The sequence below is a fragment of the Trachypithecus francoisi genome, unplaced genomic scaffold (assembly GCF_009764315.1).
Source record: "Trachypithecus francoisi isolate TF-2019V2 unplaced genomic scaffold, Tfra_2.0 Lachesis_group17, whole genome shotgun sequence".
Taxonomy (NCBI): domain Eukaryota; kingdom Metazoa; phylum Chordata; class Mammalia; order Primates; family Cercopithecidae; genus Trachypithecus; species Trachypithecus francoisi.
In genome coordinates this window covers 48,740,003-48,762,491 of record NW_022681462.1, presented here as the reverse complement: position 1 = coordinate 48,762,491, position 22,489 = coordinate 48,740,003, and the positions used below count along the sequence as shown (strand labels likewise).

Sequence of the window (22,489 nt, the reverse complement as noted above, 5' to 3'; positions counted from 1 at the left end):
CAGGGGATGGATACCCCATTTACCCTAATGGGATTATAGATCCTTGCATGCCTGTATCAAAGTATCTCATGGACTCCCTAAATATACACACCTACTATGTATCCACATGATTTTTTTAATAAAAAAAAAGTTAAAAGAAAAGTGAAAATAAAATAAACAACAACAACAAAAATGTACATACTTTAATTAAAAAATACGTCATTGCTAAAAGAATCGGAAAATTGGTGCCAATAGACTTGATTGACACAAGGTTGCCACAAACCTCAGATTTGTCAAAAACACAGCATCTGCACAGCACAGTAAAGTGAAGTGTGCTAAAACAGGGTGTGCCCACTTTGCTTGAGATGCAGCCTTTTTAATCCATGACCCCAAGACACAAAATATTAGGACCATCATTTATTTTATCCATCCCATAGAAGTACATTTACTTTAGGTTTTACAAAATATGATTGGAAAGTTCTTAAGCCTACCTATGGGGTAATAGAAAGTCTTGGTTTTCAACACCTTACCTCTATCAGCATACAGAGCCAGAACTGATTGAAGTGCTTTCAGGCTATAAAATTTTCCTAAGTGGTACTTTGTTGAAAAAAGAAAGTGATTGAGAAGGCACCCAGTAGAAAACAAACAAAACAGCATGAGTTGAGTAGCTGTGACAGAGACCACATGACTAGCAAAACCTAAAATATTTACCATCTGGCCCCTGACAGAGAAGTCTGCGGCCCCCAGGCTGTGATAAAGTGGGCACTCCGGGATGGCCACCTTGACGGGCAGGCTCTGTCCATACCCCATGCCAGTGCTCCTTTGGGAATCCTTGTGAAGACTCCCCATGTCCATTTAGCACTGATTTTTTAAAAAACATCCTATTGACTTTTGTGGAGTAATACTCACTTCTCCTTATCTTACCTAGGAAGACTACTGAGAAAATTATCTTTAAATTGCTTTGGTATTTTCAGAAAAGGGAAAAAAATGATTATACTTACCAGGATAAAAACAGGTTTGACCTACAGGAGATTTCTTTAAGTAAAAACATCTTAAGTTCTGAAGTGTGGGAGTCAATATGAAACCTTAATTTGGACGCAGAAAGCCCTGGCAGGGGGAGCCACTGACCAGGTGCAACCCCTGAGAGCAGGTGCTGCTGCTTCCGAGAAAAATCCTGATCTGTACAGCAGGGCTGAGAACACCTACCTTCCCAAGACTTTTGTGAGGATTAAAATGCCTGGCACAAACCAATGTGGTGAGTCAAATCGGTAAGTCCAGCATTTTGGGAGGCTGAGGCAAGAGATCACTTGAGGCCAGGAGTTTGAGACCTGCCTGGGCAACACAGTGAGATCCCACCTCTAAAAGTAACTAAATAAAATAAAAACAAAAATGAAAATGTCTGGGCCGGAATAAAAGTGAAACAAACCACATCAAAACTGAGAGGCTAAGAACAACATGGAATTTCCGACAATTGCATGGGTTTCTGGATAGTTCAGTTGGCCTCACCTGAGCTCATATGGGCCTCTTCAGTCAATGTCAGTGGGCTGGGGGCCCCGCCCACTGACTGCTCAGCCTCTCTCCTGGTTATTTATCCTGGGTTTTGCTGCCACAAGGCTACCTCCAGGCATGCATTTACCAAGCTACCACTTGTGCCCAACTTCACAGTGTCCTAGAAATCCAAGCAAGCCCCATGGTCAAGCCCTGAGGCAATGTGGAGGCAACTTAGCCTCTGACTCTTGGTGGGAAGAGGGGCAAAGGGTTTTTGGCCATACCCAAGGCTCTGCTTTTGCTCGGGATGATGCCTCATAAAAGACAGAATTCTGTGTTTTCTCCACCTACAGCATCCTTGGTTCTTTTCTACCATACCACAACCACCTTCCAAATGCCAGGAATGTTTTCATATGCTAGCATGATTCCCTTGCTGGGTGTCAGACACTGCACTCTACCCTATCAATAGGTGTGACTACCATGTTATTGCTATTCTCATCTTTCAGACTTAAGAAAGCTATAGGCTCTCTGCTCCTCCTGTTCGACAGTCAGCCGGAATTTCTCTTGCATCGCCAGCACATCCCTGAGACAGCATGGGGAAGGTGAAGGTCGGAGTCAACGGATTTGGTCGTATTGGGCGCCTGGTCACCACAGCTGCTTTTAACTCTGGTAAAGTGGATATTGTTGCCATCAATGACCGCTTCATTGACCTCAACTACATGGTTCACATGTTCCAGTATGATTCCACCTATGGCAAATTCCATGGCACCATCAAGACTGAGAATGGGAAGCTTGTCATCAATAGAAATCCCATCACCATCTTCCAGGAGCGAGATCCCTCCAAAATCAAGTGGGACGATGCTGGCGCTGAGTACGTCGTGGAGTCCACTGGCGTCATCACCACCATGGAGAAGGCTGGGGTTCATTTGCAGGGGGAAGCCAAAAGGGTCATCATCTCTGCCTCCTCTGCTGATGCCCCCATGTTCATTATGGGTGTGAATCATGAGAAGTATGACAACAGCCTCAAGATTGTCAGTAATGCCTCCTGCACCGCCAACTGCATAGCGCCCCTGGCCAAGGTCATCCATGACAACTTTGGTATCATGGAAGTACTCATGACCACAGTCCACGCCATCACTACCACCCAGAAGACTGTGGATGGCCCCTCCGGGAAACTGTGGCGTGATGGCCGCGGGGCTCTCCAGAACATCATCTCTGCCTCTACTGGCACTGCCAAGGCTGTGGGCAAGGTCATCCCTGAGCTGAACGGGAAGCTCACTGGCATGGCCTTCTGTGTCCCCACTGCCAACATGTCAGTGGTGGACCTGACCTACCATCTGGAAAAACCTGCCAAATATGATGACATCAAGAAGGTGGTGAAGCAGGCGTCGGAGGGCCCCCTCAAGGGCATCCTGGGCTACAATGAGCACCAGGTGGTCTCCTCCGACTTCAACAGCAACACCCACTCTTCCACCTTCGATGCTGGGGCTGGTATTGCCCTCAACGACCACTTTAGCAAGCTCATTTCCTGCTATGACAACGAATGTGGCTACAGCAGCAGGGTGGTGGACCTCATGGCCCACATGGCCTCCAAGGAGTAAGACCCCGGACCACCAGCCCCAGCGAGAGCACAAGAGGAAGAGAGAGGCCCTCACTGCTGGGGAGTCCCTGCCATACTCAGTCCCCCACCACACTGAATCTCCCCTCACAGTTTCCATGTAGACTCCTTGAAGAGGGGAAGGGCCTAGGGAGTCCCACCTTGTCGTGTACCATCAATAAAGTCCCCTGTGCTCAGAAAAAAAAAAAAAAAGAAAAGAAAGCTATAGAACTTGCCCATGATTAAGGCTGCAAAGGAGTGGAGCAGGATTACAAGATGAGGGGTCTCTGGATCCCACGCCTGTCCCAGCCAACACTGCAGCCTCTGCAACCACTTATATCTCACAAGGGTCAGACTGAGCTTGGTAAATACCCCTCTGCCAGAGAGCTCATCTGCCATGCAACAGCATTGAGTGTGGGCCCTGGAACCCAGAACAACTGTGACTGTGCAGACCTGCCATGAGTCAAGTATGAAGACAGTCCCCTCTCATGACTGCCTGTCAGGCCCAGAACTGGACAATCCAACAGCCTGGAAGTTGTTCTCTTCAAGCAAGTTGAGTTAGCCCAGATGATCAGGACGGAGCTAACGGATGTGGGCTAACCATTAAATTGAGCCAATCTATTAGGTTGGTGCAAAAGTAATTGTGGTTTTTGCCATTATTTTTGATTGCAAAAACCGCAATTACTTTTGCATCCACCTCATAGTGTGGCGTAATTTCATGATTAGCTTTTATCCATTAGCTCCCCTTCCTCGCAAAAGCCAAAGCCAGAACGAAGTTAAAGTGGTGAAGGCAAATGTTATCCAGGATCACCGCAACAGGGGAAGAGAGATTCCACTGTAGAACTGGGCTCCATTCTGAATACAGCAGGGAGAAGAGATTTATCACCAAGGAGCAGGAGTCGGAGGATGGAAAAATACTAAGAGAAAATTGCACCAAGTCTGGGGAGAATACCAGCTGAACAGACCTGACAGGATTCCTGCTGAAGGCAGGCCAAGGTGATTAGACAGCAAAACTGTGAAAAATTTTAATCAGGTGTCAAAGGTCGGGCATTCTTGTTAAAATGACTTAGCAAGGTTCTTGCTAAAACTGGATTTCACATGGAAGAGCACAGATGGGTATTTACAGTCTGCCTAAAGCTTGGGCAAGCAAAGAATCTTTGTTACTAGTTCCCTTTCAGAGAATCAGAACTCCCAGTAAGCCTAATTAACTAGTTATAACTAGCCCTTCCTTGTTCTGGACTCTCTCAGTTTCAGCTGTGAAAGTTCTCCTGGGGACCCCACTCAGTCCTGGACAAACTGGAATAGTTGGTCACCCAGTTACTAGACTGATCTGCTCTCTGCCAATGAGTCTCAGACAACATTTGGTCCCTGAACAACTAATGGAATGAGAAAAGACTTCCTTGACCGATTTTGTTCGCCACTCTGACGTCAGAGTCCAGTATGGAGCTTGGCACCAAGTGAGAGATCATAAAACACTTGTTGAGGGCCGGGTCTGGTGGCTCACACCTGTAATCCCAGCACTTTGGGAGGCTGAGGTGGGTGGATCATGAGGTCAGGAGTTCAAGACCAGCCTGACCAACGTGGTGAAATCCCGTCTCTACTAAAAATACAAAAATTAGCTGGGCATGGTGGCGTGTGCCTGTATTCCCAGCTACTCAGGAGGCTGAGACAGGAGAATTGCTTGAACCCAGGATGCAGAGGTTGCAGTGAACTGAGATCACGCCACTGCACTCCAGCCTGGGCAATAGAGCTAGACTCTATCTCAAAAAAACAAAACAAAACAAAACAAACAAACAAACAAAAAACTTGTTGAATAAATGAGCATGTGAATGCATGAATAAATGAATCTAGTTCAGAAGAGGTGGCCCTGATTCCCACCTCCCAAGTGGGTGGGCAAAGCTATGGAAGCCCAGAAATACCAGAAATATGGCCCAGCATTTGCCCCTAGTGTACACTGAGGAGATATATGCCCTTCTGGTTGTTTCTAAAACAAGAAGGACCCGACAAACTGACTGATATAAAAGACTCCTGAATGTCTAATTCAAATAACTCAAGTTTCACTCACATAAACAGTGTCTCCTAAAATCTTGTACAATCCTCTTGAAGTCATGGTTAGTAAAATTCTTACTCAACATCTTCATGAACCAAGAAAAAAAAATCATGTTTTATGTGACTGAACTACTTTAACTTAGACTTTCTGAATTATTACACATCAGGGAAGGAACTAAATAAATGCACAGTTATTTTAGTCTCAATTAAAGCTCTGAGTAAATCAAAAGAGATTCATGAAGGTGAAGGGCAGTGCTTTGGACTACACGTTTATGTTTCCCCGAAATTCACATGTGAAAATCTAATCCCTAAGAGGATGGTATCAGGGGGAAGATCCTTTGGGGAGTGATTAGGTCATGAGGGTGGCACCCTCATGGATGAGATTAGTGCCTTTATGAGACCCCAGAGAGCTTCTTTGTCCCTTCCACTAGGTGAGGACACAGCGAGAGGATAACTGGGTTTTTTTGTTAGTTTTTTTGTTTGTTTGTTTTTGGGTTTTTATTTATTTATATTTATTTATTTTGAGATGCAGTCTCACTCTGTCACCCAGGTTGGAGTGCAGTGGCATGATCTCAGCTCACTTCAACTTCTGCCTGCCAGGTTCAAGCAACTCTCCTGCCTCATCTTCCCGAGTAGCTGGGACTACAGATGTGCACACCACACCAGGCTAATTATGTGTATATATATATATATATATATATTTTTTTTTTTTTTTTTTTGAGATGGAGTCTCGCTCTGTCGCCCAGGCTGGAGTGCAGTGGCCGGATCTCAGCTCACTGCAAGCTCCACCTCCCGCGTTTACGCCATTCTCCTGCCTCAGCCTCCCGAGTAGCTGGGACTACAAGCGCCTGCCACCTCGCCCGGCTATTTTTTTTTTTTTTTTTTAAGTAAACAAGGGGTTTCACCATGTTGGCTAGGCTGGTCTTGAACTCCTGACCTCAGGTGATCCACCTGCCTCAGCCTCCCAAAGTGCTGGGATTACAGGTATAAACCACCACACCTGGTTGAGAATAACTGTTTATAATCTAGCAAGAGTGGCCTCACCAGGAACTAAATTGGCCAGCACCTTGATCATGAACTTCCCAGCCTTTAGAACTGTGAGAAATAAATTTCTGTTGTTTAAGCCGCCAGCCTGTAGTCTTCTGTTACAGAAGGCTGAGTTTACTACGACAGGCAGTAAAGTCCAGCAGTTAAAGGCAAGCACAATGAAGTGGAGCTAACTTGCATCTGAATTCTGACTTGGACGCATTCTAGCAGTGTGACATTGGGCATAGCATTTGACACTAAGCCTTTTGTTTCCTCGCATACAAAATAGACATAGCATTGCTTGTCTTTTGGAATTGTGGTAAGAATTCAACATACTATATCCTACTGAGCCTAAGGATAGTTGTGGAGTAATTATTCATAGGTCCATATTCACTCTCAAAGTTTTCCTGGTTTGCATGAAATGTTATACACCCATCCAATACTGAAAGTACTTAGCTTCAGGTCTCACACACAGCTATGAAGTACTACAGCTTAAGATACTAACATTTTCCTAAATTTTGCATTAATTTTTTTAAATGTGTACATTTTGAAATTATTTTTAGCATAGTGCCAAAAAAAGATATCACAAAAAAGTTAAAGAATATGCCATGTTGTCATGCCATTTGGGCACCAGAGCCTGTGAAATAAAATGTCACCTTGGAAAAGGAAAGCACCTATAACACCATCTTCATTTGTGTGGTAATGATGGAATACTAACGCCTACATTGGGCTTTCTATGTGCCAGGAGCTGTTCAAAGTGTTTAACACTTAACACTTCCTAGTTCTCACACAACTCTCTAAGGGAGGCACTTGAATCGTCATCATTTTATGGAAAGGGAAACTGAGGCATGTAGGTCATCCATGTCAGCAGCAGAGCTAAGACTGGAACACGATCAGTCTGACTCCGAAGTCTATGCTTTTGACTCTGCTGAATATGTTAACAAGGAAACTCTTAACCCGTTGGTTATAACATTTCTTATCTGTCAAGGGCTGGGAAACCAGGTAAAATTAGGCACTCTTCAACAGGAGAAAAGCGCTTCTATGGAGCTCAGACTTTGCAACACCATTTTGACCCCTCGGGGTCTCTTTTCATTGTTTCTTTCCAAGTACTCAACTGTGTTCTAAGTCAGTTAGGTTCTAGATAGGTAGAGTGATTGGCTGGAAGAAAAGATTAACTTTCCCTCTCAAAAAATCAACACATTTTACCCAAGGGAGGATTCAGAATATCCTACCTCTCCATAAGGCTGATCATTTTTCTAATAACTACCTGGGTTGTTTTTTTTTTTTCTCCAATCACACCTAGAAAAGACATGAGCTCTACTCTAAGATAATAGGAAAGGCTCAGATTCTACTCATTAATATAATGATTCCATAACACAATGACAGATAAAAGAACTCTCTTTTTATTCTACTCAAGGCTGGTTTTACATAAAAATAGACCATAACTCAGAGTCTGTAATGTCTATGAAAAGGTTATACTCGTTACCATCCAAATAGGCTGAGCTAATAAAAATTATATTTGTTACAATCCAAATAGATTAACTGGCCTTAAGGGCTTAGCTATGTATTACACTTTTCAATTTTCTTATAATTAAATTAACATAAAATAGTCTTCACAAATAAATGGCTGTTTCAGAAATAGTTAAGCTCTGTTTAACAAAAATAGCCATTCTATTTACATGTGCAGCCACTCAGGTAGACCTGGGAAATGGAAGAGGCTTTCTTATTATCTTAGAGTAGAGCTCATGTCTTCTCTGTGGAGTGGACTCATGATCAAAAGATTAATAGATGGATCCCCTCTCACATGTCCTGCTGACGCCTCAGGCACCCCCAGAAGATGGCCCAAGGAGAAACCCAGGCTTCTCTCACATTCTCCTCTGGACTGAGGGCCTCCTGGACCACCCGCCTGTTCTTCCCTGGGTGCTCCCAGCCATGCACCACAGGATGGAGCCTCAACTGGCTCACCTGTTAAATGGGAGACCCATGGCGGGTCTCCTCAGTCCTAGTGCTGGGTTTCCTGTCAGCCTTGAAGCTCATGAATAAAGGTTCTGCTGAAATTTTCTCAGCTCATCCCCCCAACTCTTTTCCTTCTCCGGAAGCCTGGTCTCTGGGTATTTGCCTTCCAGCTGGAAATCCTGTTGAAATATTGCTTCTGTTTGTAAAATTCATGATTCAAAATGTTGTTGTTTTTGTTGAGGTGCCATTTTGTAATTCTGTCCCAGAAGCACGCTGAACATTGAATAAACAACGACTTAAGTCTCTCAGCTGAAGTCTTGAACAAAAGAATTGATGCCTTTAAATTAGTTGAATTCCTTAAATGTCATCATGCTCAAAAAACTAATTAGTTGTCGATTAGCTTTTGTTTTTTTCTATAAATGTCTTAAAGAATGGAAAGAAGTGGAACAAGTTATGTATCTGTTGCCATTTGAAACAATCAGAAGCTTGAGTTTCCTCAGTTCTTAAAGTCAAGAGGGAGAACGCTCACAAGGAAGAGACGGGAGCTCATCCTGGCTGTGAGCTCAGATGTCAGACATGGGGCCGGGTGCTGTGTTGAACAACTTTAATTGCTTCATCTCATTTAATCTACTCATCATCCTGAGAATTAGGGAAACTTACTCAATTTTGAAAGGAGGAAATAAAGGTCACAGAGCCAGTGTGAGTCAGAACAAGTTGTACAAACGCAGAAGCAAAGAGACAGATTGGTAGAGGTGGGAAGCCCAGTGCATGGAGAAGCCCCATCAAAGTACGACTAAAACCAGAAGCAGAGTGTTCATCCATGATCTCATCATATACAGGGGTTCTATAGATAGCCTAAGCTTGACAGTATGGTCAGTTCCCATCACTCTTGAATGTTCTTCTTTGACCTCATTGGCTCAACTTTATCAATAGTAAAATGTAGTCTAATTGAGCTATGTGATAATATAACGTAAACCCTCACACCAGCAGCCCTTTATTTATCATTGTGATTATTTCCTTGGAAGTAAATAGAACTTAGAGGATATCTTGATGGCGTTGGGGCAGGTGGCAGCTCTGCCAATCTCTGTGAGCCCTCAGCAGCTGCCCACATTTTGGACAATCTAGTCCTTCCTCCTTGGAACCTCCACAAAAGGATGAGCAAGAAAAATAAAGATGAAGCTCAAATGAGTCCATTTTGCTGCATGTCACCAGCTTTTATTGAAGCTATGATAAGGGAGGAGGTCAAAAGTAATGATGCAATAAGATGCCTAAATTATCTGGGGATCACTCATTTATGGCACCCCTATTCCTCATCACCATGGATGAACAAGACCTGGATGCACATTTAATAAGATTATAATGCTTTCATTCAAAGCGTTCCTGTGAAGCAAGTAGGTGAGAAACATTGCAATCTGCATTTTGTAGCCTTTCCCCTCTCTTGCTGTAGACAGTAGTAAAATTACTCATCTTTACCTCCCAAATGCGTAGCACAGAGTAGATTCTCAACAAATGTTATTTTGAAAGCACAGGTTTGTGATGTTGTGTACAGGTTCTCAATGTTGGCTGCACATTGCTGTCCCCTAGGGAGCTTTCCTTGGAGATCCCCAGGAGACCATAACATGCAGCAAAGTTGGAGAGCAATGAGAATTATCTATGTTGCTGGAGGGCAGCTGTGACAGAGTGTCAGGGCTCAACTGCAGGGTCACATGCCTGTTACCATTTCCCTATAAGGATCAGGAAACAGCACCCAACTGACAAAGCAGTTAGCTAGTGGGTGGGTTAAAAAATAAACCACTTGGTACACTAAGACAAGAAAAGGGAGTGAGATGAAACTTATTTCAGAGGCTGAAGGCCAAGCTTTGTGCTATTTCTGATGGACCTCAACACCCTCAGCATAAAACGGGTGCCTCCTAAGTGACAAGATTAGCCTCACCCTGGAGCACTGGAATGGATAAGTAGAAAGTGCATGGGCTTTAAAGACCAAGCCGTACTCCAATTCCACCCCTACTCTGCAAGCCTTGTGGCCTCAATGGGCTCATCTTTGAGATGGGGTCTCTCAGGGTTGTGGTGAGGTGGACTGAAGGGTCAATCTGCATGAGGAACAGGCACACAGTGGGCACCTGGTCTGATACATGTAGAAACACAGCATGTACATGTGCGCACACATACACACACACACACACACACACGTGTGTCCTTCCCAAGCTTGTGCTGGCAAAAAAATTAAAACTTCAAGAGACCATTTTGGCAGAAGTCATCCTTGCCAAAACTCCTTCCTTTTTCTACACATAAGCCAGTGTAAAAATGTCTCCTGCAGGATCTCCTGGGAGATAGTTGGGAAGGAGCTGTTGCTGTGATCCCCGACAAAAGCAGCCTCCTCACTGCCATCCTCGCACTTCTTGGCTCCTGCTGGCCCCAGCACATACCCTCGGGGCACTGGGACGGCAAAGCCCATAGGAGTCCACTCTGAGCAGCTCCAGCCACGCCTGGTAGGAGCCCTCCCTTCCCACCACCCACTTTCCCTCTCAGCTTTTCTTCCACTCGCTTGCCTGTGTGGTCCTTTCAGCCCATGCAGGGCTGACAGACAGGTCCCTGGCCTAAAGCATCTCAGTTTATCCCACTTATCAAAAGCTAAATGACTCACCCCTCCCTGGGCACTTTCTTTTTCGACTTTTTTTTCCTTTGGAGCCTATGTTTAACTGACTCAGTAACTCTCCATTTCACCAGAGACCAAGCTCTCTGGGGAATTCAGCATCAGTCTCCTCATTCCCAGAGCTGAGATCGATGTGTCCACCCTGTCCTATTAAAAATGCACAACATTCCTCATGAGAATTACCGTGTGCCACAGACCCGCTCCTCACATGAAATTAGGCCACGCTTAAAACAAACAGCGTCACAGACAGTGTGGGAGGAAAACAGTGGCCTACATATTAAGAAACAGTCGGAGCCTTCAATTTGAGATCTAAGCAGGATGAAATCCCTCCCCACACACCTGTGACATTTATCCTAAGAATACTTGGTAAAAATCGATTGACAGAGTTAAAAAGGGCCCTTGGGATGACCTAGCCCAGGGATTATTAAGTGGGGACAGACATCAAAATCACCTGAGGAGGTTTTTCAACCTGAGCAAGAGATTCTGATTCACTAATTCGAGTTGGATTTTAAAGGAATTAAAATGTTGCCAGCAGATGCTGTATTTTGCATTCACTATTTGGGTGGGTGGCGGAACGAGGTTATTTTTATCGTTGTCATTTTCTGCAAAGGGAAAAAGCACAAATTGTTCATGAATGATGGTTGCTCCTTTCACTTTTATTTTGTCATATGAATTCCCTGCACCCTCACAATCTTCGATTAAGTAAAGGAGCCAGAAAGTGGAAGAATAGTGGGCACTCATATAGGAACAAAGGAAAGCCAACGAAGTTGAAATATTTGATCGTTTCCCCAGGTCTTTGATAGAGGCCCTGTAACATTTCCTCTCCTGCTGCTTCAATGGCTCATTCATGTCATTTCTTTGCTTCATTTGCCTTTCTCATCTTATAGATTTTTCCCCTTTACGGACTTCTTTTGGTCCCATTTCCCTCTCACCTTCCCATTCCCCTACTCAAATCCACCTGGATAAAAATGAAAATGACTGCCTCCTGTCAGACACTCGGTATTTCATGATGTAGGACAAGGATCCACCCTTCAGGAAACTCAAAAATGTGGCTTTGTCCTGAGGTCCCCTCCAGGTCACTCCCTGTACAAAGTACAGCTTGGTGATTCTCAAACTTCTGCAAACCTAAAAAAAGTCACCTTGGGTAGCTTGTAGAAATGCAGACCCCCAGGCTTCACGGACAGAATTTGACTCAGTGAGTATAAGGTGATGCCCAAAGGTTTAAAGAACACAAAGGGATTATAATGCAAGTAGCCCAAGGAAGAAACATCAAAGAAGGCTGATGTGGTCCCAGAGCCTTTGGGTTCCTGTTTGCAACCTTAGTACCAAAAGCTCAACCACTAGCTCTGAACTCTTAATGTCTGCTTTGGTCCAGTGAGGATTCCTGTCACACCCACCTCATGGGGCCAGGATACCGACTGGATGAGAGCATCATATAAAGCACCCACATAAGGCCTGGCCTGAACAGGCAGCCACTTTATTATCATCGCAGCTGTTCCACACACATTCTCAAAAATCAAGCAATTGCTTCTGATGAGTGTGATTTCAAGAGAAAATAAAACTCTTTTTTTTTTTTTTTTTTCCTTTTTGTGGAGAACGGGGTCTCCCTGTATTACCCAGGCAGGTCTCGAACTCCTGGGCTCAAGCTATCCTCCCGCCTCTGCCTCCCTGAGAGCTGGGATTACAGGCGTGAGCCACCGCGCCCGGCTGAAACTCTTAAGAAAAACTTTTGCCTTAACGTCTATGTTCTTCCATGCAGTGCCAGACCTGAAACTCGGGAACTTTAAACTAGGGAAATGGTTTCCTTTGAGGCCTTCCTACCTCCAACATCACTTTTCTCTGTCAACTCTTCTGTGTGGGCAAGAGTCATCTTTGTTAAAGACAATAATACATTTGCATTTGGCCTTTAGTGCCGATCTTCTTCATCCCTTAAGGAATAAAGTCCAGGAAATGACCTCAATTCATCTGGCTAAGCTTCATTCCCCACCCCCCACCACCTGTCTTCTGCCCAGATGCATTTCCCTTTGTGTTCAATGCCCAGCTCAAATGTGTTGTGTAGATATCATCTCTAGCCCTTTTCCCCACAATTTTCTATAACTTTGAGTTCCTTTGTGTTTTTCACACATTCTCTAGTCTTTTGCTTTTTTTTTTTTTTTTTTTTTTCCTCAATGTACGTATCCATCTCATCCCCTGGGCCTAGCATACTCTCTCTGTACTCTCTGGACAGGAAAACACATCCACAGGAGCCCTCAATCCCCAGCTCCTGACCCACAGCATGATGGGCATTAGACCCTCAGTGATGTGTAAACAGGACCTGAACTTCTGACTCCTTAGGATCAGAAGTGAGAAATGAAAAAAGTACTGGGGAAATACCTAACATTTGGTTGAGGGCACCTGATACATAAAGCAAAAGCAACACCACTCTTCTTTCATGGTTTTAGCCACATCTCCTCCCCCTTCAGTCGTTGCCTTGCTTAATTACAAATGCATGCTTGGCTCCTCCCAGAGTTACAGTACAGACTGAGAAGAATCAAGCTCTTCAATGACTCAGAAAATGAAAGGTAGAAACAACTTCCCCAGATGTAACTAGGCCTAATGTGTCCCTGTTTTTTTTGTGCATTTGTTTTTTTGTTTGTTTGTTTGTTGTTTTTGTTTTTGAGACAGAGTCTTACTCTGTCGCCCAGGCTGGAGTGCAGTGGCATAATCTCGGCTCACTGCAACCTCTGCCTCTCAGGTTCAAGTGGTTTTCCTGCTCAGCCTCCCAAGTAGCTGGGATTACAGACACCTGCCACCACACCTGGCTAATTTTTGTATTTTTAGTAGAGACAGGGTTTCACTGTATTGGCCAGGCTGGTCTCGAACTCCTGACCTCAGGTGATCTGCCCGCCTCGGCCTCCCAAAGTGCTGGGATTACAGGCGTGAGCCACCGTGCCTGGCCTATGTCCCTGTTATACATAATTTCACTGCCCAGGATATTGCTTAGCACACCATGGGTACCCAATAGGTATTTATAAAATGAATAACCATGCATATTTGTCATTTTATTAGTATCCAAGCCACAGTCATTGGTTACATGGTGTTGTTTGAGAACTTTTGCAATATGGCGGGCAATTAATGTATGCAAAATTTTATATATTGATTACAAGTATAAATAACTTGCGTTTGTGGTTTATTTAACTCTTGAACATTCTATTTGTTTCCTGGGGCTGCCATAATGAATTACCACAAGCTGGGTGGTCTAAAACAACAGAAAGGTATTCTGCATGGTTCTGGAAGCTGGAAGTCTGAAATTAAAATTCAGGGGGGGCCATGCTGTCTCTGGGGTCTCTAGGAAAGAGTACTTCTTGGATGCTTCTAGCTTCTGGTAGTTGGCAGCAATCCCTAGCGGCTAGCTTGTAGATGCAGCACTTCAATCTATGTCTTCAATCTTCACGTGGCCTCCTCTCCTGTGTGTCTGTGTCCAAATTTCCTTCTTCTTAGAACTCCAGTCATGTTGGAATAGGGCACACCTTGGGCCCTACGGGAAGTAGGGCCCTGCGCTTATGATCCCGTTTAACCTGAATTACCTCCGAAAACCCTTGTCTCCAAATACATCTCTTCTTAGCTTGATTCCATCTGCAAGACCTTATTTCCCAATAAGGTCATATTCACAGGTTCCCAGTGAACATGAAGTTTGAGGGACACTGTAACACTATTAAACCCAGTACAGACACCTTCTTGACCTGAGAACTGTGAATATGTAGTACACTGAAATTTCCCTCAGCCAGTTCTTTTATGGGGAAAAGCAGTTTTATTGCCTTGACCTTAACAGTTAATTGGAGGAAGGTGTTAGGGTAGGAGATGAATGAGATGACCATTCAAGAGTGTGTCCATCTGCACTGGGAGGAGGGTCTCATCACAGAGAGAAGACCCTCAAGTCATGGAGCCAAGACAGTCAGGGAAAGGGACAGGATAGAAAGGGTTAGGTCTCTACACCCTGGTGACCACCTTTAAAATTTCAGAGTTGGAAGGTTACCATAACAAAATACCACGGGCCACATGGCTTAAATAATGAAAACTTATTTTCTCAACATTTCTGAGGGCCGGAAGGACAAGATCAGGGTGCCGGAATGGTTATTTCTGGTGAGGCTCCTCTCCTTTGCTGTAGACGGCGCCCTTCTTGCTGTGTCCTCACATGGCCTTTGCTCTGTGAGTGCCCATCCCTGGTATCTCTCTTCTTTTAGGAACATTAGTCCTATAGGATTAGGGCCCTGCCTTTCTGATCCCATTTAACCTGAATTACCTCCTAAAAGCCCTGTCTCCAACTACAGTCACAATGGGGATTAGGACTTCAACATATGAGTTTAGGGACTATGCAGTTCAGTCACAGCAGACAGAACCTGGAAGTCATTGCACAGATGAGGATCGTTCTGCCAGGTCCAGAGATTTGATAAAGGTCTCTCCGGTTGGAAAGGGCCTCATGCTCCTGATACTGCTCCACTCTGCTAGAGCCTCGAGTTGAGTCTTTTGACTTTCCCTTTTGCTTTACTCTTCTCAAAACACAGAAAAATAAGTAAACCTCTCTTAATTAAGCAAACATAGATGGCAACCCCTTCATTTTGACTTATGCCTAAAGACGATACATAGGAGTTTGAGCTAAAGTCTCGTTTGAGGCAGGAACCAAACAAAATGCGTAACCCATGTTGGATTCCTCATGAACCCAGCACTGGTCTTACACATAGTAGGCATGCATTAAGTACAGATACTAATTAAAAAATTGTATTTAGTACTTATACTAAGTACTTTACATATATTAAGTCATTTAATCCTCTCTAGAATTTAATAGGTAGGTTCTACTCTCAGTGGCATTTTGCAGATAGAAAAATCAAGGAGGCCAGGCGTGGTGGACCTGTAATCCCAGCATTTTGGGAGGCTGAGGTGGGCAGATCACGAGGTCAGGAGATGGAGACCATCCTGGCTAACATGGTGAAACCCTGTCTCTACTAAAAATACATTAAAAAAAATTAGCCAGGTGTGGTGGCAGGCGCCTGTAGTCCCAGCTACTGGGGAGGCTGAGGCAGGAGAATGGCATGAACCCGGGAGGCAGAGCTTGCAGTGAGCCGAGATCATGCCACTGCACTTCAGCCTGGGTGACAAAACAAGACTCTGTCTCAAAAAAATAAAAATAAAAAATAAAAAATAAATCAAGGCACAGGGAAGTTTATTAACTGTATAAATGAGTGAATGGATCAAGGTATTTAAAGACTGCTCTAAGCTCTATGCTTCAATGCTGCATAGCCATATCTTTTATTTTATTTACAATATTTGGATGTAGATTTTTTTATGTATTTAGGAGGGGTTGTTATTGCTTGATTGCTGTTGTTAAAGGTAAGAGAATACCAGGCAAATCACACTAATAATAAAGCCACTAACTATAAATATTCAACTCTTTATATCAGTGTATTTATATCATGACCCAGTATACATGCTTACTTATACTAAAACAAGTTTCCCAAAAGTAATATTTAGCCTCACTATATACAGTAATGTATTCTGCTATTTTCTCTTGTATCCTATTTTAGTCTATTTAGTTTGACTATTTAATGTCTTTTTTTAATGCAGATCATGACCAACCAAGTAGATTCCAAGAGCCACAATCCAGTCACAGTCAGTTCTTTGAAAAACAACACTACTATGTATATACAGCATCAATGTATCTCACATATAGCATCTATATTATATATTTATATACATATTACATTTTTCTCAACAACATACAGGTGCATATATACACCTAATAAGTAGATTTTTCTTTTTCCCTCAGTTGCTGAAGTTCAGGAGTATAAAGATGTTATAATAGGTGTACATTTTAAAGCTTTCAGAATGTTAAAAAAAAAAAAAATGCTTTGTTGTTACCCTGAAGTAAAAGGGACTAACATATTTCAGAGGTTTAGGCTTTGGAAAGTCATTTAATTTTTCCCCAGTCCTGTCTCACAGTATGTTTCCTTTTGTGGGATGTGACTTTCCTAATAGGAACGTATTTTATAGTTAAACAATTCAGGTCAGACATCAGATTGTGTCTCCATTTAAGTTCTAAATTGCATCAGACACCAAAATGCCCCCTAAGATTCTGGTGGTGAATCCGAGTTTCTGTGAATGTTCAGAACTACAGAAAACCCTGTTTACTTAACATGAAATCGATTACGTAATGAACTTCTGCAGAGGGTAAGATCCAAAGCTGAAAAAGTGATGTGGTTTGATACATTGTCAGAGGCAATAGTGTGACATGGAAGATTTGAACTTCCAATGCGGTGGAGAAAAGAATAAATAAAGGAATAAATTAAGATGTGTCTTGGAATGATGTGCTCAGGAAGGGGATATATTAACAGGCAGGTATAGAACAGTAATAGCGTAGGAAGAGCTAATATATTAAAAGGGACGATAAAGAGATAGGTTTGAAGCCTTCCCTATTTATATATTATTTTTAAATATGCCAAAGACAAAGAACCAGTGCACACCCAGTTGAACTGAAATGTTGTTTCCTGAAAATATTCAGATCTTATTTAGAGCAGTAAATGTTTTATGAAGACCAGAGGCATACAAGTAAACATATCACCACAGAATTTAAAAGTTGTGAGAACTCCTTTTTAAAGAGTCCTATTTATATCAGTTTCCTTTCCCTCAAAAACACATTAGTACCCTTGCCCCTTTTTCTTCCTAAAGCAAGTTACAGTCGTCTTTGGATGAGACTTGCCGAGAGAGGGTTCTACCAGCACTGGGTCATCCAACACGTTATTTGTATGCAGCACTGAGTTCACTTTATCAGAGCAGTGCTCCTAAAGCTGGCAAATTTGTGCACTCCACTCCCTGAGCATCCTCCTGGAAGCCTGGGGTGAGTCAGGGAGGGGCCGACAAAAGATACTAATACTGCAAATAGATCACCTGTTTGTGGTTTACCAAGACTTTAGTCCATTGATTCTCAAACTTGAACAGGCATCAGAAACACCTAGGGAGCTTGGGAAACCCCAGACTGTTGAGCCCATCCCCAGGGTTCTGATTCAGTGGGTCTGGGGTGGGGCCAGAGACTTTGCGTATTCAACAGTTACCAGGTGCTGCCTGCTGTGTTCTGGAACACACTTGGAGAATCACTGCTCTGGTCCCATTCTGTGGAGTTAGGACACTTAATATCAAATTAAGGTGCAGAGCCTCCCTGATTTATTTAGAGACACCAGCTACAAGCTGGTGATCCAATTGACAGAAGGCCAAAGATCACAAATGAAAATGACCAGCAAATAAGTACAAAAGGCAACTATTATAATCACAAAAATTCTGTGAGGTTCTCAAGGTTGTATCTTTCAAGAAAGGAAGGGAAAAGAAAGTTGTATGAGACTTAATGACCATACAAGTACATGGTGCAGACCTCATTCTCCCTTTTCAATAAATAGCTGACATGTCCTCGTGTCACCAAAGAGCAAGAGAGATGGCACATGGATCATACAAGCAAAGTGTAATTTATCTGCAGCTAAAAATAAAGATTTCAGAGTACAAGTGCTGTGAAACACAGGAGATGTTAAAATAGAAAGAGAAAGAAGGAGAGAAAAAGCGAGAGAAAGAAAGAGAAGTTGAGCAGGGTCATTGACAGAAGCAGTCCTCTGGCGAAGACAGCCCTGTCTCTCTGAAATAGTTTATCGGCTGATTGGGGGGCAGGAGGCCGACTTGCAGCAAGCCTAAACATGATTCCATTTCCCACAATGCCACAGGGTGATTCACACAGAACAAAGCTCCGCTTCTTTACCTAAGAGTGCCAGGTAAGCTGTCGGAAACAGATTGCTTTAAGAGAAAAAGGCTTTATTAAAATTCAAAGAAAAAAATAAGCTGAGATGATTTAGGAAGCATTATGCATTTATTGAACAAACACTGCTAAAGACATTTCAGCAAACTGTGTGTTTAAAAAGTAATAAATAGCTATTGTGCTTACTTCATAAACTTGTCAGACTGTCTTCATTTTATTTTCCTGAACAAACTGAATTTCTGTACTGCTCATCCCCAGCCAGTTAATAAATACATCACCCTAAAAAGTGCTGTGGTATTAAATTTACAACAGATAAAATATGGATGAAGTTGCTGTGCCTCAGGTACGTCAAGTGTGATTTAATATCTCACACTCCTCTTATGAGGAGTAAAAGATTATTCGGCTGCCTCAACCGCCAGAGAGCGAGGTGACCTTTGCCCCCCAAGTAACAGCCACTCAGCAAATAGCACCAAATGAAGACGGAGAATAACACATACATTTGCCGTAAGAAAAAATTGATCTAAATCCATATATCAAATCTGCTGATCAGAGCTCTAGAGAAATGCTTCACAATCCTTAGCAAGCACTTGCAGGAACTTTGAGCAGAAAGAAGACCTTCCTGAAGGTATATAAAATATTTTGGTTTTTCAAATTTTTACTTTATTACTAGTATCCTTATTGGTCTTTCATATCATTGGAATAAAATTTCCTTAGAAGAAAATGCTCTTGGACTTAATGTCTTAGTGGTGAGTATTTTCTTCTCTCTGGAGAAACTGTAACCTCTTTGAGCATATCAGAGATCCGGAGAATCTTATAAATGAAGGCGTTGTTCCCCAGCGAAATTTCTCAACAATCTGATTTAATTTATATCTTCTATAAAAGTTCCATCTAAAATGATAAAAAAAAAATCTCCAAGGAAAACATTTGTTAGCATAGAAAATAAATTCTTATCATTAACATTCTGCCATCCAAAAAGGCTGGTGACTGAGAGAGTTCTCTACACTTCAAAGGTAGGAGAGGAATGAGTTTTAAAATAAGGGTAAAAAAAAAAAGAAGCAAATTACTGCTGAGCTATTTTTATTTCAAATATATAAAAGTAGAGTTGGTAAGTGCCATGTATAAATCTTCAAAGTGCGGATTGCCAAGGGTCTTCCTCTAAAGACTGCTGTGAAAAAATAAACTTCGGCAATTAAAGCGGCTTTCTCCTTTCGCCATGAAGTGAGGGAAGTGGCCGGGTGTCCCAGGGGCTCTTGGTATCCTCTATGTTCCCAGGCAGCGGTGAGCCTTTGCTAATTTCAAAAATCTCTTCAGCTCTGGGCCTTTGCAAATAAAAGCTTCTGTCGCCTCCCCTAAAATGTGACTGCTCCACGGTTTGAGGTTTTGTGTTTGTTTATTTGTTTTTCACTGGGCACTTTTGTGCTCAGTTGGTAATTGGTTTTACTGAGCCAGAGGGGGCTGGGGACAAGACTGTTTATTTCAACTTCCTTCAGTGGTGAATAGTGAGGCATTGGCACTAGCGGATAGGTTCACACAAAAGCTATGATTCTTAAAATACATGAGTTTGGAGGGAAATCGTCCAAAAACAGGTAAGAGAGGGGATTGAGTAGAGTGGTTTGTTTGGGGGGTGGAGGGGTAGGTGTATATTTGTGTTTGTGTGTAAGAACCTATTTATAATAGAAGCTTTCCTACCATAAGTGAACATTCTCTTGAAAGCAGATGTGCTGCACAAGCCTGCACCCCCTTCCCAGACTGGCCCAGATGTCAACAGCTGTTCATCTCTGCACCTTTCCAAATAAGCGCTTTCCCCATTCCAACTATACAATGGATTGGTCAAGGCAGGGTGACATTTCTTGAGTGACAGATGTGCCTACTGAGGTGGCAGCACCGGCCCTCCCACTTGCTGGCGATCTCTGGCTCCAGGAGAAGCAGTAATGTTTCCTTTGTTTGCCTCTGTGGGAAGAGGTGAACAGGACTGGCTGAGGGTGCAGTTTAAGAGAAACCACTGGGAAGAGAGGAAAAGAGAGACCACCTCCTTATGCCAGGGATTATTTTCCTTTTAAAATATATGTGTGCAAATTGCAAACATAGAAGAATTCAAGCCAACTAGCAAGGATCTAGAGGTTGTGCAGGGCTGGGAAGCTTTTAAAGGCATGCAGCTTCAAATCCCATGACAGAAAGCCTCCTCATGTCAGTCTTTTCCAAATTGACCAGACAGGGAAGGAAAATTGCAATGGGACCGCCGATGAAAGGAAAATGATGTCCTGATTTCTAAATATCAAAACAGATTCCAAAGGCTAATTTCTCCTTTTCCAGCTGCTATTTTATTTTTATTTTTTGTTTCCCTCCTGTCCCCAGCTTATATTAATAAATCATCTTGTCAACTGTTTCTCAGTGTGGAATGTGTTCCTCAAAAATCTTCTGGGGAATCAGGCTCCCAGGGGATTTACATGCACCTTGTGCTGTGATGACCAGCAAGAGCCCGGCCTGAGTAGGTCCTGAAGGGAGTCTCTTCAATTAAGGGTCTTCCTTTTTCTTTTCATATAGGTTGAATAGATCTACATGTGAGCAATATTGACTGAGGTTCTGCCCTGTATTTGCAAAACTAGCTTTGGGAGGAATAAACTTGACTAACTGGAAATGATCCCGTGGTACTTAATTAGCATTTCAAAACCAAAGTGGCCATTTATTTTCTAATTTTTTTAAAAAGCTAACAATACCATTAATTATTCCTTTTATGAGTCTTGATCATGGCTGTTTACTTCCAATAAATTAATATTACACTGACAGGGACATAACACTCTTGCATATCATAGCATTGTTGCTTTCAACAGGCCACAGTATCCATCTCTGAAGTTCTATCCTGAGAAACCCGCATACAGGTGTCACACAAAATCTTGCAACTCCTGGTGCTTCAGGTCAGAGGCACCAGTTTTGATTTTTGCCTACCTCTCCTCTGCTAAGGCCCTTCCCTGGAATGTGCCCTCTTCCCATCAACCTGTAACCGGTAAGACATGATCTCAGCACTTAACATTTCTAATCCAAAAACCTACTCCAGTCCTACAGTCAAATGAAGTGGCAACTAATCGTTTATTGTTTACAGTTTTGCTTTGTTTTTAATTCAACTTAAAACCCAGGTCACTTGCTGGTGTACTTTTTAGTAGATTTTATTTTTTAGAACAGAACTTTAGAGCCTTCCTGGGACATTTTTAATATTGTCTTTAGATTTGTTTTGTCATTCAATCAATGTCACTGAATATATTTAGAAATTATAAATCATGACTTTTGAGCTGTATGGATGAGAATTTGCAGTCCTGAAGCAATAATGAAGGAAAAAATATCATTTAGAATTGTAATGATGTTATGACTAAAAATATATATATATATGAAAAGCTAAAGAAAAGAACAGATATAGAAATAAAGATCCTTAAAATTTATAAAGAAACTACATTATTCAATGTTGTCCTTAGGGAAAAAAACCTTATAGATAAAATTAGTGAATGAAAAGGAAAAAGTATTTTTACAGTATTTACTATATGTATATATACACACATCTACTGGCCCTTCTAAACTGTTGTACCAAATAATACCCTTCATATCCATTTAGGAGAGATCACCCATTTGTGATAAATTGTATCATGCTTTAAGTTGTAATTAACTGATTTCTGATGTTTGAAGTTTTTTGCATGTATTTTTCTCTAGTGACCTCCTTCATGACCTTCTTTGTCTGTTGGTATGTTCATTTTTTTCTTATTGATGTAGAAAAGCTGTTTTATACTTAATAATGAATGTTAACTTTTGTCATTTAATTACAAGAATGTTCTCCAAGTTTGTGATTTGCCTTCTATTTTTTAAATTAATTTTGCTTTGTTAGTTGTTATTGGAATATAGAAACTAGGGGCGGGAGTTGCTTAATTTTCGTGTATTATAATATGGTAGAATGTATTAGACTTTCCTTTACACTTTCCGTCTC

The 22,489-nt window shown here is 42.3% G+C and overlaps 1 protein-coding gene and 1 long non-coding RNA gene across 2 annotated transcripts; both read left to right on the top strand.

Annotated features, from left to right (window-relative positions):
• The first annotated feature begins 1,995 nt into the window (after nucleotides 1–1,995).
• Nucleotides 1,996–3,286, top strand: LOC117062271 (glyceraldehyde-3-phosphate dehydrogenase-like). Its single transcript, XM_033175586.1, has one exon. The coding sequence runs from the start codon at nucleotides 2,061–2,063 to the stop codon at nucleotides 3,066–3,068; it is 1,008 nt and encodes a 335-aa protein (XP_033031477.1). The 5' UTR covers nucleotides 1,996–2,060; the 3' UTR covers nucleotides 3,069–3,286.
• A 15,686-nt stretch (nucleotides 3,287–18,972) lies between these two features.
• LOC117062972 lies at nucleotides 18,973–21,157 on the top strand. The gene is made up of 2 exons (XR_004428649.1): nucleotides 18,973–19,144; nucleotides 20,875–21,157. It is a non-coding gene; the product is annotated as an uncharacterized LOC117062972 (long non-coding RNA).
• The last annotated feature ends 1,332 nt before the right edge of the window (nucleotides 21,158–22,489 follow it).

Coding starts and splice junctions, on each gene's coding strand:
- LOC117062271 (XM_033175586.1), top strand. CDS start 2,061: ATGGGGAAGGTGAAGGTCGGAGTCAACGGATTTGGTCGTATTGGGCGC.